General features: G+C 38.9%; 4 protein-coding genes across 4 annotated transcripts; all 4 read right to left on the reverse strand.

Annotated features, from left to right (window-relative positions):
* Positions 1-1,067: 1,067 nt before the first annotated feature.
* Positions 1,068-1,977, reverse strand: LOC126795927 (uncharacterized). Its single transcript, XM_050522660.1, has 2 exons — positions 1,657-1,977; positions 1,068-1,567 (listed from the first exon to the last, which is right to left on the reverse strand). The coding sequence occupies exons 1-2, from the start codon at positions 1,811-1,813 to the stop codon at positions 1,317-1,319; spliced, it is 408 nt and encodes a 135-aa protein (XP_050378617.1). The 5' UTR covers positions 1,814-1,977; the 3' UTR covers positions 1,068-1,316.
* A 1,782-nt stretch (positions 1,978-3,759) lies between these two features.
* Positions 3,760-6,837, reverse strand: LOC126782265 (phospholipase D alpha 1-like). Its single transcript, XM_050507483.1, has 3 exons — positions 6,697-6,837; positions 4,412-6,311; positions 3,760-4,295 (listed from the first exon to the last, which is right to left on the reverse strand). The coding sequence occupies exons 1-3, from the start codon at positions 6,790-6,792 to the stop codon at positions 3,862-3,864; spliced, it is 2,430 nt and encodes an 809-aa protein (XP_050363440.1). The 5' UTR covers positions 6,793-6,837; the 3' UTR covers positions 3,760-3,861.
* Positions 6,838-7,613: 776 nt separating this feature from the next.
* On the reverse strand, positions 7,614-11,006 carry LOC126789482 (uncharacterized). The gene is made up of 9 exons (XM_050515648.1): positions 10,594-11,006; positions 10,138-10,230; positions 9,337-9,441; positions 9,074-9,226; positions 8,887-8,985; positions 8,587-8,715; positions 8,251-8,430; positions 8,001-8,117; positions 7,614-7,923 (listed from the first exon to the last, which is right to left on the reverse strand). Exons 1-9 carry the CDS (start codon positions 10,927-10,929, stop codon positions 7,738-7,740), a joined length of 1,398 nt encoding a protein of 465 aa, XP_050371605.1. The 5' UTR covers positions 10,930-11,006; the 3' UTR covers positions 7,614-7,737.
* A 1,931-nt stretch (positions 11,007-12,937) lies between these two features.
* Positions 12,938-13,673, reverse strand: LOC126792802 (ethylene-responsive transcription factor WIN1-like). Its single transcript, XM_050519285.1, has 2 exons — positions 13,591-13,673; positions 12,938-13,493 (listed from the first exon to the last, which is right to left on the reverse strand). The coding sequence occupies exons 1-2, from the start codon at positions 13,671-13,673 to the stop codon at positions 12,938-12,940; spliced, it is 639 nt and encodes a 212-aa protein (XP_050375242.1).
* Positions 13,674-15,757: the final 2,084 nt, after the last annotated feature.

Below are 15,757 nucleotides of genomic sequence, written 5' to 3' on the forward strand. Positions count from 1 at the left end.
CTAGACAGATAGGTCCACCTTTATAAAAATATTTGTCTTCCCAAATCAAAATGCAAAGTTGGTAACCAACAAAAATTTCAGTTGCTCATATAATGTTGCAAAGCTCCTACTGGTTTTCATTTGTTTACTTGTCTCCGGCCACCGCATTATCATTAAGTGTTGGGAATTTTGACACTTGGAAAACATCAATCTTCAAATCCAAGCCAATCACAAAAAAGAAGAAGAAGTTTGCATTGAATCAATATGCAGTAATTAAATGGTCAATGTTTTGGGCTTAATATGATTTAGTCAATAGTTTTTGTATACATAATTTGTTGATGAGTGATCGAGTCAAGAATCGACTGTGATCATATTAATTTGTTAAGCTATAAGTGAGGCCAATAATTCTATGTTTTAATGTTCTTGGTTCATAGAGATGGCTTGCTTCCCATCCAAGGTTTTATAAGGTCAAATGTAGAAGTCTCTATAGCTCATTTATTTATGTGCTCTGCCAAAGGAAAATAATGGGTTGATAGAGGAAGCATCCTAGCACATGGCTTTGTTCACACCATGCATCGATGCTTCCATACACAGGCATGTGATGCAATTTATAAACTCCAAACACACACCATAGAGTTCATACTCCACATTACATTATTGAACAAACAGTCGAATTCCGGCACTTCTTATTTGTCAGGGGCTCCCCTTTAAAGGCTCCAGAAGACCAACTTGGAGTCTTGGATTGATTCTCATTTCTCATACCTTAAGTCATTCCGCAAGCTTTTCCTTTCTCTTTCTTAAGGTTTGAATCGAATTACTACGTACTTGCTTGTCTCGAATGTCTTCATATTTGCCTAATTGTCACAACAATAGTGATAATTAGGCAACTATGAAGACATTGAGAACAAACAATCATGTGAACGGTCATACAGACCAAACAGTTTAACTCGAATTATACAGACATGTGTTAATCGAAACACTCATAAATCATGATCGATTTCCTTAGATAGGTGAACACTAAAGGTAATTCACCTTTTACTCTTGCATTGAGGCCTAAAACCAAACCCACAAGAATTGGAGCTGAAATATGAACAAAATATTATATATTGAAGGAGGAACCATATCCTACACCGTCCTAATCATATTATAACAAAACATATAAACGGCAAGAACTACCAAAACCTATGGGCACATAGATTCCTTACAATTCCGGATATTCCTTGTAACCCCATAAAAGAAAAATAATTTACAAACTTTAACAAAAGACTAATCTTTAGTTATACACAACTAATCAAACCCCAGAATATACAGAGATGGGAGAATTAAGGGATGATCGATCAGTGCGAGTAGGCCAATCGATGATGAACTACACGATCCCTTAGCATTCCGTTATAGAGAGCCACTCGGTTTGCCGGCATTCCTTTATATTTCTGAGCACCGCCACTTGTCTTTTTGAAGTTTAGTGATGCTGATGACGACGAAGAAGAAGCAGACATGATCTGCCTTCTGAACTCTTCTCCATCCCCAATTGGATCCACCACGTCCTTTGCAAAGTGCACCCTCTTCTTCTTGCTCTTCCTCTTCTTCTCTGCAGAACCCAGCAAGAGAAAGAATCAGAAACCATGTATATATATACGTCTTAAACTAATATGCAGAGTAGGCTAGTGTTATGCATACCAGAAGAGATACAAGATCGTAGAGCTTGGGGTGATGACTGAGAAATTTGGTGGTGATCAGCCGGTTTCTGGAGGCGAAAAGCGAGGAGGAGGACAGTACCGGAGACAGCCATGGCCGTGGCAAAGACCACGCCTTGTGAGCCTAACATGGAAGACATGGTCTTCTATTACAAAGCTTGAAACTCAAGAATTAGAATTGTGAAGTAGAAGGTGAGGAAACCCGGTTGAAAAGTAGTGAGTAAAGAAAAGAGAGGCAGTCTTTACATGAATGAGGACTAGGAATGAAGGTGGATAAATAGTTATGGTGGTAGCAGTGGGAACTTCAACTACTACATGTGAATGAAGAAATAAGATATTTTTCTAAAAAAAAAGAAGAAAAAAGAAGATATTGAATAGTTTGAGCCATATGGGGTGTATTTTATAACCAAAATGCTGATCGATCAACCATTGGTCGATGGCCTTTTTCACTTTGATGTGGTAGAAGTAAAAATATTGGGTCGCAATGTGAGGTATGCAACCACGCAAGAAATTGAATAGTTTTGAATGTGTGTTTTTATTACTATCGACCTATCAGGCTAATCTGTCCCTCTCTGTGTTGTGTACCGCACGGCAAAGAAAAGGGTTTTTAATTTGACGACCTCATCGGTTTCTTGTTAGGGGAAGAAGAGAAGGACTCACCTTTACTTTTTTGTTATTCTTTTTTCACGGTCGTGAAGGATCGAGAATACTTCCGTGAATAAATTATTATATATAACTGTCACAATTCATGTGGCGTACATCTTAATATTATTGATTCATTTTTATTGTGATTTTTTTATTAATTCTTATATGTAAATAAATTTTTACCATTTTCACCGCGTACGTGTTAATTATACCAAATCGTAATATGATTGATTTGATACACCACGTGTGCTTGACTCCCCCAGTTTTATGGAGATAATTCTCTTACAAAACTTGTCTCATAATAATTGATCACGTGATTAAGATCTAGCGTCCGAAGAGTTTGCGCTAGAAAGGAATTCGTACGTACACTACCTAAGTACTAATTGTATGGATTAGTTCTCGAGTTAGCTTTGTCACATTACCTGAACTGTAGGCCATTTTCCGTTGAATAAATTGGATTCGGATATCCCTATGCTTACTGGGAAATGGGGTAATATGAGTTTTACCCAGAAGAAACGGAATGGTACATATTATGATCAATTATTGGTGGGCTTTTCTTTGAAAATACGCAGCCTTTGTCACGCATGACATGTCAGGCCGTTCCATGCCAAAAGGATTGGAGTTTTTGAAGGTTAGATCTAGGTAGATAGGAAAGTGACCAGGAGACCGATCGATTAGAGGCTTATAGAGCTTCATAATCAAAAATATATATATCTTTTGCAATCTGCACATGTAGTTCATCATATTGTACTCAGTACTACCTCTCATTCCTGGGTCACAATCTCAAGTGTGGCCTTGTTAGGTTCTGAATTAGCCAATAGGGAGCAGTACGGCCTTAGGTTGTGGTCAGATGTTGGCTAAATTATCGAACAGATTAGAAGATATGTGCAACATATTACTGGTTCAATATATTATATATAATAGAGGGTTGAGTAAGATATGGAATTAGGTGTTATCTAACTTAGAAATTTTGGCAGAGGCAGAACTGAGAAGATTGTAAGTATATTATAGAAGAACATGAGAATAAGTCATGCACATCATCACTTCTTCTGAAAGCAATGGTAGTTAGAGCCTTAGAGGTGTGATAATAACTAACAAGTACAGATAAGTCTGGACTGTTGAATACTAATTGTGAAAGATGGAACTTGGAGTCTAATAATGGTGACTACCATAAAGTTTTAGTACTAATGGTTCCAAAGGAAAATATCAAATCCAAATAATTGAAACAGGTATTGATTATTTTTGAAACGGAAACAGGTATTGATTGATAGTCTTAGTTTTGACATGGAATTGCCAATATGACTTTTGAGAGATGTGAAAGGTTCTTTGCAATTTGTCTCATCAAATCTAAATAATGGCTTCTGAAGTTTCTTATCAATGATGTTGTACACTAAATTCCTGGTCAACTAGAAATAGGAAGAAAGTTTAAGAAGAACCAGAGTCAAGAAACTAATAAATGTGTATTATTCACTGAATTCATTTACAGAGAAAGCAATAATAATTGGGAAAGAACCGAAGTACAGGGCAAATGTAAGGGAGGCTTTTAAGTAGTGATGATCGAAGGAATTAAGTCAGATCTGGTTCCAAGAACTTTAGCCTTGGTGTCTGGAAAAAATTCAACCCCAGGTAACTCAGTGACCTCTCCATTTTCAGTAATATTTACTGGATATGGTAGCAAATGTCCTGGCAAGTCACCCTCTAAGGTCTCACTTAAATAAAGTTCCCAATGCTTTTCGGCAATCTGGTTCACCTTTCTCACACATTCCACACTTTCCGGCTCAAGAAATGTGTTAACGAGCAACCCTAAGTGTTCATACCACAATGCCATTCTGAGGCCATGGATTTGTCCCCTGGCAGGTACATTTGTGGATAGGTGATATGGCTGGTAAGCTCCCATGGCAATCTCGGTATCCCTTGCGCCATCCATTGATCTCTGATTTATGTTGGCTGATCCAATGATTATGTATTCATCATCAACTGCAAAATGCAGGCATTTCAAAAACTTCAGTTAGTACATGATGTTCAGTATCAAAATCAAGTTTGACAGCATAACAGCTCAAAATGAGGAAAATATATGTGACTAGTTGGTTTACCTATCATACACTTGGCATGTACGTAGATCATGAACCGCCTTGATTGCTGAACTCTACTGTAATCTGTACCATTTCCAGGTTTCTCAAGAGGTTCATATTCTCCGCTTCGCTTCTTCTCACGATTTCCAAGGCAAAAGAATGTCAAGTACTCTTTAGGGTTTGCATCAAGGCCCTTGGTCTTTAGAGCTTGTGTAATGTCCTTATACATCATCTCCATTGTCAACTTCTGCCAATGCAATATTGCCTGAACAGATTGGCTTTCTGGAACACCCTCTGGCCACATAGGCATGACAATGTAGACAGTAAATCTTTCTCCAGCTTCAATCTTGCTGACAATCTTTAGTGACAGCTCTTTTGGAATAAGATGCAAAGCGCCAATGTCCTCAAATTTGAAGTCCTTATGATCTGACTGCCAGCAGAAGGAGCTTCCGAGGAAGTACTGATTTTCAATGTAGATAAAACTCTTTGCTCGACGAATTGCATTGATGTATGCATCCTGAATGCTTCTGTCAATCACATTATCTCTGCCACTGACTAGACCAGCCCTGGCAGCATCTTCTGGAGAGTTGGGGAATCCGAATGCAGCTCCTCCATCAATGGATCGGAATAATTGGACATTCCATGTGTCATGATCTTCAGGATACATAACCGGAGATGGAGGTATGAAGGTCTCATCAAAATCTCCGAGTTGGAAAAGCAAGTCCTTCACACCTTGTTTTCTCCACCTTTGCTCAAAGTTGAACAAAACATCCCAAGCAATAGGCCCTTCTAGCCTACAATGTATGTCATGCCAAGGCTCTCTTGGTCCACCTTTTGCGATTGACACACCATTAAAATTGGGTTGATGGAGATCATCATGGTGGATTGTGCCTAAAGTACTGAAAAGGGGATGAAATTGAGTGTCATATCTTCCATCACAAAGATCAATGCCGCCAATGAAGCTCACAATTCTCCTCTTTCCTAGTGCTCCATTCGGCAATTCACAGTCCACCACCACGATCTTCTGGTGATGAGTGAACATTGTTCCAACCTCTATATCTTGAACAATGCTTTGCCCATTGTCAGGGTTTCTGGGACACAACACGCAGTGAACTCCGGTATTATTAAAGTAACTTTCGGTATCTTCATCATGAGTACCCATCAATCCATCTTTCTTTAGTACCTTCACTGAAGTTCTGTCATCCCAAACAAGCATTAAGACCTTCACTCCTTCCTTTGCTTTTTTCTTAAGAAGCTCTCCCAGAGTCAGGTTTCCATCTACTATCTTCGGCCTCTTTGTGTCCCTTACTAATGTGATTTTAGTGTACACAGACCAACCGGCAATGTATATCAAGTGCTTTGCATTATAAATTGCATGAAAAATATCTTCCCAACACCGATGAGGTTCGTAACACTTCCCTCCAGCTAAAGGAATATCAGGGATGAAATTGTCTGGAACATGAGCATCTTGGTAGAGGGTAATCTTGCAGCCATTTCTCTGTGGGAAAAAAGTGTAGGGTACCCCTGGATATTTAGGACTCTTAATTCCATGAGACCAATTAGAGGTTTCTGTTACAGGATGAAACCTCAGTTTCACATGGATTTTGGAACTTCCATGTAAAGGTCTACTGTGATGATGCATTGTGATCTTAAGCCATCTGTCTACTTCTTCTCCCTTGAGGAGTTCGGCTGCAGGCAAATAAGCTTTTCCGATGACATTGGCCCCGATTGGATTATATTCTTTGATGGAGAAAACGACATTAGAAGCCATATGAGCACAGTAAATGTGGAAGGATTCATTCCACTGTGGATTTGTGGTTGTTTCTTCCAGCAGTCTAGTTCTCCCAACTCTTGCATTTTCTAAATCAATGACTGCATATGGTCTGCAACCTTTCCCAAGTCCAACTGACTCTTCGATCATCTACAGTGATTCAAAATTATCACATTCATTATCACGTTGGATTTTTCTTAGCAAATTAACTCAAATAATTATTGTGATTGGCCATTTGGCCTTATTGGTATTAATAACTAAATGTTGAAATATCATGAATGATATACCAGCCACCAAGAATGACTAAGGACAACCAAGTATTAAGCATGGAAAATTGACTGAATAAGTTATAATGTTCTATCAGCCGGTCAGTCATTGCAGGCTATTAATGAGCTAAAAATAAACATAGAAACAGAAACTTGTGACTTGAACTCTGGGAATCTCTAAAACATTAGTCCATCTTTCTTCAATTACCCTCAAAATTCAATTCTAGAAACTGAAACAAAAAGAACAGAACACTCTATAATATATGTACCTTGCATAAGAATGTGCAGCAACCTCCGGCCTTCAACTTATCGACTTCGAAAATCGTTGCATGAAGTACCCCATGCAGCAGCACAGTTTGCGCCATGATCTCTCAATTCGTCTCAATTCTTGTCCTGCAATCACAATGTAGCTGCTGACATGCATGAGCTTTCAGAAACCTTAATTAGCAAGACGAAACTTCTTCTTTTTTCTTAATTTGAAGGCAAAAAGGAAGGAGTAGGAACAAATTCAGAGTCAATCACTATGAATTGAATGGCAGATGAGAGATTGAGGTGTCATTTCCTTTAAAGAATAGGAAGCAATGTGAGAACGCAATACACCTAGGAATTGAAGAATATAAAAGTGATAATTGAAATTATATATGCATTATCTGTCAAATTGTGGAACAGGTGAGCTACCCCATCTCAGCCATCATAATCATGTCATGGAAAACTGAGATTATATGCCCAAGTGCCTAACTGTCACATTTCATAAGTTTTCCAAGTCTTATTTTCTTTTGATCTTCTGGAGGCTTTCAAGAGTTCATTGGCTGCTGAATGAAGAGGTCTAGATTGCTAATAAGGAGGGAGAGGCCAAAGAATTTGGTATCAGGTGAGATCAACCGTCGATGTTTGTCAACACGGCGGAAAACGCCCGTTCTTCAATTCCGAATGTAACAAAAACAAACTCTACATGTCATTTTGTCGTTTGTTTGTTTCAACATTTCCCTGCATTTCTGGTCCATTACAGCGTGTGGAGTTTAGCTAACGTGCCAAATTGCACAAATTAGAATTTCTGCAGCTGATTGTGAGGGTCAACTTGTGAGTTGTCCTCACAGGGTAGCCACCATTGATCATATTGACTAAGATCTTCAAATGTTGGGACGCTGACTTGAGTTCAAGGCACCACAAATGAATGGCACAAAACTCTTAAAAACATATGTGCAAATGAAAATTCTGGGTACAAATTAGATCATGCATCAGTACACAGTCAACTCATCATTACAGATCATGATAAAATACAACAAAACATGTGCAGCGTAAGGATTTATTTACAGGGACAAAGACAAATGGTAGGAAGATGAGTCGGAGCTAATATCCCTAGCTACCTGGAGGATGTGTTCTATGTTAATTTCAGGGTAGTGCTGCAAAAGCTTTAAGTTGGCCACAAAATCACCACTCAATAGTCGGGTTTTCACGCATAACAGCATTGCGCAACAAATTTTCAGAAGCATATCCTGTTGAATTGTCTTATTACAGATTAGTATTTATTTCATAAATGTGTGTGAGCGGAGAGCAAAGGGAGAGAGCAGACCTGTACACCAAAAGGATTACCCAACAGTGAATCCCAAATTCTCATGATACATTGGAAATTGAACTCCTGTGTGAGTAGTAATGTGATCCATCTGAATGCATAGTATTGTGGTTTCACCTGCTTACAAAGGCATATACTATAAGATGTCAAAGTCAGACTCATCCCAAGCTGTTGAAAATAAAAGAGTTTGGAGGACTTTGCAAGGGAAATGCTGCATTGATACATGCATCTGCAATATGATATACTTCACCTTTGTGGTGAACTCAAGATGCCTCCAGAGTTCTTCATCATTGGCTTTTAGTAAGTCTGACAAGCGAGAAAGTGTGGCGAGTATACCCACTGCACTGTTATCCAGTTGTTCGCAAAAGTGATCCACTGAGTCACTCAATAATCGAACAAAGCAAGAAAAACTATCTGCTTCTGCATTCGCCTGCAAATGGAACCATCATCGGCTTTATCTCTCTTTGTACTAACATGAGTCAGAAACATATGATGAGATAAGAATTATTCTACTATTCCAATATAACTTTCAGCTGATAGATACATCGAATAAAAAGTTATGAGTAACTGCCGGGAGGTGCCTTACAGCATTTTGTTCATTAGGGTCAGTGCTGAACACATAGTATAGTGGTGCCAAGAGTTCATTCATGCCTTGCACATAACGGATGGCTGGATTTAGTTTTGCAAATAGGAGTAGGATATTTCTCAATGCCTCCTGAAAATGGATACACAGAGCATCCAGTCAGTGTATTAGTTGCATAAGTGAAACAATCACAGAAAGGAACAAGAGTAAGCAGTACACTTGATATAGTCCAGCTTGAACGATGTCAGTATGAAGGATATCAAATTGAGAAAAGAAAAACAAATTGTTGTGACGATCATATACCCTGTGTTTCCGACTGAATGATGACTCCCCTGAGAAGAATTTCAAATCTGGGTGTGTGCGTGGTAAATCACGGTCTATCTGCTCGGCAATCTCTGTATGCTACAACCAAAGTGCAGCTTGATAAGCCTCATGTTATTATACACATGGTAGCTAACTTAAAAATCCCTTATATGAGAAGACAGTTTACCTGAAAGTACTGATGCCAAACACTAGCCTTACCAAGGCTTAAAGGGTGGTCTTCCTGGGAAATTTCACATCTCTTCAGCGGCCCATCAACAGCACTGTCAGCAGGCGGGTCGCAATAACTCATGGCACCACCATTTTTCCTTGCAAGTTCTGACTGTCTAGATTAAAGATTTGGATTAGAACATAATAATCACTAACCAAAAATAATGCAACTGAAGTATACATTAATTCAGTCACCACCATACAACTGGGTGAGCATCTTACAGGACTTAAAAGGAGCTCCTCTTTGAGCTTGGCATATTTTTGTCGATTTTCCTTCAGCTCTTTTTCCCATAAATCACGAGAAGGAGGTAGATAACCCAGGAGCAGCTTCATGCATGAAATGTAAGGGTCAATCAAGAATACTTCAAACTTCAAGAATACTATTTATAAAGTCCAGTTCGTGGATGAGTCCTTATCCATGAATCAACATCAGACACTAAAATGTGTAGAACTATCATTTTTCATCTGAAAACTCTTCCAAGTAATATTATTCCAATCTGACGCAAGGAAAGAAGGGGAAGTGGAATCAAGTCCTGGTGCAAATTCTCTTTATTGAAAGCATGAACATGAAAAGAGAAGATAAGGGTATCTTCATGTCCACCTGATTTTAAGATTTAATGGAACAGTGACTATATATGTTATAGTTTTGCTGTCTGGTATTCATGGGATTTGCATCCACAGCCTCTATTCAGCTTTTAGCTAGGAAGCACATTTGAAGAGATTCAACGAACAGCTGCTCCTGTGCTCAATGCAAAAACTAATTCATTCTCCGCAGGCTATCAACTAGGAGTTTTGGGATGTGATGACCTTTGCGGCAACTTACTGCCAGACCTTTAAACTTTTTTACTACGATTGAAGGTTTTCAGAGGTTTATTTAACACACACACACACAATACACATATCAACATAACTACATGCGTACACTGTTACCTACCTAGAAAGTGTGCATTTGCTAATCAAATTTATGCAGCATAAATGCATAATGTAAGAATCTGGTAGAACAACAATGCAAATGTCATATACCTTCCAGGCTGTCGCCCGCAAACCTCCTCCATCAGGAAGACCTAAACTCGCTATTCTCTGCAACTTCTCCAAATTTACCTCTGGCTGATTAACCTATATCCACACAAAAAAAAACGATAAATCTCAAATCTCCAATAACCACGACAAATTAACAATAAGTAAGAAGATCTACATACCGTTCTGATACATATATCGAAAGCTCAAAATGTAGGTGGGATCAACAAAGCCACACTGTACTTATTTAAACTAACATTACTACGCTCCTTCAAAGTCTATTCTTTTAATCTAGCACAAAAACTAAAACCCAACTAAACCCCTAAAGTTTCAATTTTTAAATTTCTTAATGAAGCATAAAAAACCCTAATTACAAATAAACAATATACAATTACATTACTAATTATATGAAAGAATAAAAATGCAAACACCACATTAATCAAAGCTCAAAATTTCTCTCACCTCATACTCAAGATCAGATCTTTTATCATCGGCGGCAATTGCCGCCAGAACCGAAACCGAAACCGGCCCATCTCTCTCGGGTTTGGGCTGCCGGGCTCTCAAATCGGGTTGTTCTCTCTCAACTTTCTCCTCCTCCACCTCAATCTCGCTCTCCCCGCTCGACCCGTACCCGTTGGGCAGGATCGTCTCGAGCTCCTCGCCCGACTCGAACACCAAATCTGACGCGGCGCCGTCCTCGTCGGGGAACTTGTCGTCGAAGCCGGCGACGAGGCTGCCGAGGCGGTCGGGGAACACGCGGCGGGCCTTGTCCGGGAGCTTGAGCTTGCCTTTGAGCATTGCGGCCGAGTTGGGGCGAGTCGAGGTGAGTTGGGGGGTCCGAGTTGGACTGGAGGGTGTGATTGCATTGGCGAAGAGGTTGATAGGGTTTTCGGGGGTAGTGAGCTTTGAGTGTTTCGCGCTCTGTGAGAGACTGGTAGTTAACCGTTGAATGGTAGGTGGGCCCACCCATTGGGCCGGGTCTGGCGGCGAACCGGGTGAGTTTAGGCCCAGTTTATCACAAAACATTTGTTGGTTCAAATACTTTCAATTGACCCAGCAATATGGGTGGACTTTTAGACACCGAAAAACTGAAAACCGACCAAAACCGTATCGAACCGATATCGAAAAACCGAAACTGAATAAAATTGATCTATCGGTTCCGGTTTTACATCAAATTGAATAGTTCGGTTTCGGTTTGCGGTTTCGTCCCTGTAAAAAACCGATCAAACCGAACCGAATTGAATCGACATATATGTATTTAATAATTAATATTTAATATAGTAATAGGTGTATATCATATTTTTATTGACTAAGAGTTACATACGATATACATGATTTTACATGATAATGGCCTCGAAATGTCTAACTTAATTGCTCACAGTCTTTAACTCATTAAATATTACGTTTGGTTAATACTCTATCGTAACTTTGTTGATTTTATTTGTTGTTTCTAACTTATTGCAATCTAGTTTACTTATTTACTAATTTGAAGTACTAAACTTGTAGCTTACTACTTTATTTTGATTTTAACTTTTGTTTTAAGTCAAGTGTGAAAAGTTATTACAAATGATAGGTTATTAACCGAAACCGAACTGAACCGAACCGAATTATAGGTTAACCGAAACCGTAGTTAATAGATAATTTTTTCGGTTTCGGTTTTGAGAAATACAAAACCGAGATCTCGATTTCGGTTTTCGGTTAGTGCTCTTAAACCGAACCGATGGAACCGAGTCCACCCCCCCTACCCAGCAGTGGGATAGGGACCTATAAAAGATGTTGGTGAGGCTTGATATCATTAAAAGACGATTATGGGTGTTTCCTTCTTAATCAATTGAGACGTGTATATATGTGACTTGAACCCTCAATGATTTTGTTCGTTTTCCCCAAATGCAGCTTTAACTATGTTACATATAAACATAGATAGTGCCTATCTTGTAGAGCTCTGCACTTAATTATTACAAGTTTAGATGACAACGTATAATATTACACATCATGAAAATTTTTCCAATAAGGACCATTTTGTTGAGGACTAAAGACTCAATTATTAATTAAACATATTTTTCTATTATATTTTTTAATCTCAACCATTTAGATTTTAAATTTATATAAGTAGATTACTTGTACAAATTTTCAGCCAATTTCATAATGGCTAAGGTATCAAAGTATATCAAATTAATGAACCGACCAAAATGATTAAACATGAACTGTTCAAGTTCATAATGAGCAAATCACATTCTTAACGATTTTCAATTTTAACAAATTTTTACAAGGATGATATGCTCATATAAATCTACAAACTAAATGGTCGGAAGCTGAATATAAGATTGAAAAGTTGGCGAGTCTCTTTAGTCCTCGACTAGTCCTTAACAAAATGATCCTCATTGGAAATGCTCCCTAACCACCATCCTTAACAAAATGATCTTCATTGGAAATGCTCTCTAACCACCATTAATATAGAGTTGTATGAATAGATGGACAGATATCGACGTTGATGCAACCGGCAAAAGGAGAAGTTTCTCTAGCTAGTGCCGAAGTGTAATTTGATATGGAAAGAGCTAAGGTATGATAAACTAGAAGAAGCTATAATTAAGTTCTTCTTTCATCGTCCTATAAACACGTAGCTGACTATAACTCTTTAGAACCAACGTACCGGAGTATACTATATATGATGAATCAGTGACCTTGTTATCAATTACACTTGGCGCTCTTACATTTATTTTTCCACATGAGTGAAATTAATAATTACAGCACACACACACATATATATATCATGATTTACTTACTACAAGTAATAGCTAGCCCTCGTTTATATTTCAGTTTCGTTAAGCAGCTCCTCTATCATCTGCAATGAAATTTTCTCCTCTTCACTCATTTCATAAGCATCTGCTATTAGAATAGAACTTTCTAATGGCGATGACGCTGGAGACTCTGAAGACACTGATGATGATGGTGAGATACTTTGCTGGTTGTTGGTATTATCATCAGCTTTAATATTCTTCTTACCAAGTTCAGCAGTCATGACCCAATTTGAATGATCCGATCGTTGACCTGCGCGCTTATGCCAGACTCCGATGTGAGAGCTCTCATTGTCCAGCCTCAAGCACGTCATGGATGGAGATAGTACATTGCTACATTTCCTCAGCTTTTCGCGTAAGATTTCCGATAAACCATTTGGTATTGACGACGAAGAATCCTTGCTAGTACTCGCTTCCGGAGTAGTACTACTATCAGTCTGCTGATCATCAGTACTCATTGGGAAATTTATTTTGGCATTTCGGCCGCTCATCAAAATTGCAGCTGCATCGTATGCTCGTGCCGCCTCTTCGGCACTCTCAAATGTGCCTAGCCACACCCTTTTCTTCCTGTCGTATCACACGCACACGATAACTTGTTAGCCATTATTTTGCACTAAGAATTTTGATGTCAACAATGTATGCCAAGCTAAGATAGCTAACTTACAGTAATGGATGACGGATTTCGGAGACCCAAGAGCCCCAATTCCGCTGCCGCACGCCTCTATACTTCTTTGTTGACCGTACCATGTTGCCAATTTTACAGATAGTAACAGAGAGCTAAGAAAGATTGCTTCTAGGCATATGAGGGCCGGGAAGAATATATAGAGTACGTGCAGTTACTGCAGAAAAGTTAAAAGAGTACGCCTGGTAGAAGTGGTAGTTAAAAGCAACAGATCCAGATCGATAGAGGAGCATAACTACCGAGAGCAGAAAGTACAGTGTCGGCGAACTAAAAGCTAACTAGCTAAGATACACCTCTTGTATTAAATTTTCTCATCTATAAACTAAACCTTTTCCCCTCCCAATAAATAACTTCCTCCCTCGAAGTCTTGCATTGTCTCCCACCGCTCATGATCCCTCTCATATGTTAAAGTCTTGCCCCTAGTTTAGGCTGTTTAGCCAAGTGTCTCTTTGCCTTTGCATGAAATTAATAGTCATAGGGCTGCTTCATCGATTGGTGAACATGAAGCTAGTGATCAGATCAGTGCTTCATTTGTGCTGTTCTGCAGTGCAGTAAGTCATATTGTTTGATACTGTGTTGGTCAAGGAAAGTGAGCTCGAACTAGTCTTAGTACGTCCTAATTATTTTAGACTCTGCTATTAGTGTTATATATTTGTTGGCATAAATCATTATGCAATTTGCACTCATTTACTAGCTAGGTAAAGAATTCTAACTCTTGCATTAATTATTGAATGGAAAATAAATGTATTCCATGGACTCTCGTCACAATCTCGTCATGGATGAATGCATGCATGATCGTCATATATATGAACCTCAGCTGCTAGCAAGCGAGACTTCGTCAGGATCTTCTCTTGCCGATCGCGAATAGTCTCTTTCATGCTATATCCTGCAGTACACAGCTTATTACCAAAGTGAGACAATATATAGAACTCGACCGCCACTTTGATCGATTGTTGATGCTATCTTGTCCGAACTATATACTTAAAGCGAATATATATTATATATGCATTTATAGACAAATGCAAAGTGATCGATTTGGCGCGGTCGACGTTGATCCAGAGTTCCAGACTATGGCATCCATACCGTACCCTAGCTTCCCTTCTAAATTGGTGTGATTCTGTTCAGCCGGTGACCATGCGGCCAGGTCAGAATTTTATGGCCGCGGGCAATCGCTGTCCAACATAAGAGATCAAGGCCTCAAGGGTAGGTGTATATGTGAGATTTTGAGTTGACTAACTAGGGTTTATAATACAGAGCCAGCCGTGTATACATACGTAGAGACACTCAGACACCACGCTAATCATATAACGATATATCAATCAGTTAAGGAGCACGTACTACACGTACCTACATTAGCTCTGATATGTTGATCGATCGAACGAATCCCATGTGCAACCCTCAGATCTCCATAATAAAAGTCATATAGAAACGACTGCATGAACCAAAAATCCATTCCGGCCGGCCTATTCGAAATCAAACCTTTGGGGTCGACTACTAGCAAGAATGTTAATTGATCTTGATAAATAGTTAAATACTGTCAAGTGATTAGACCTATGTTGTATACATTCTACGGCTCGCGCCGGCTATAGGGGTCGGTCCAAGTTAGAAATTAATTACCTAATTCAGTCTATCAATCTGCAGCTACAAGGCCTATATTGATCATAGATATGAAGAATACAAACGGATAATTAAGTGTTATTTAGCCCTGGCCCATGGCTTACGGGTGATTGCTATGGCTTTACGTATATATTTGGCTAAGAGATCGATGATCTTAGGTAGAATGGAGTTAGAGTTTAATTACAATATTACATGCATGAACATATATATAGCTGTTAGATAGTTTTTTGACCCTGTAACTAGTTCTTTCAGGCCGCAGTCCAGTGTGTACGTAGACGTGTAGTAGGCTCATACTGTACCTACGTCGATCATCAGCTAGATAATTATTAAACTTGAAAGCACAACAACACGACTAATTTATTTTTACTTGGGTAGTTTGATAATTGATATATAATAAAGTCTTTTTTTTTTTGGAAAATTAGGATGGCCGGACGGTCGATTGATTTACCTAGACGGCTACGGGTTACCTACATTTTGATATCGAATTATCGATCTATCTGCATAGACAAATGACTCACTGTTAATTGATTAG

This window comes from Argentina anserina, chromosome 1 (assembly GCF_933775445.1).
Source record: "Argentina anserina chromosome 1, drPotAnse1.1, whole genome shotgun sequence".
Lineage (NCBI taxonomy): Eukaryota > Viridiplantae > Streptophyta > Magnoliopsida > Rosales > Rosaceae > Argentina > Argentina anserina.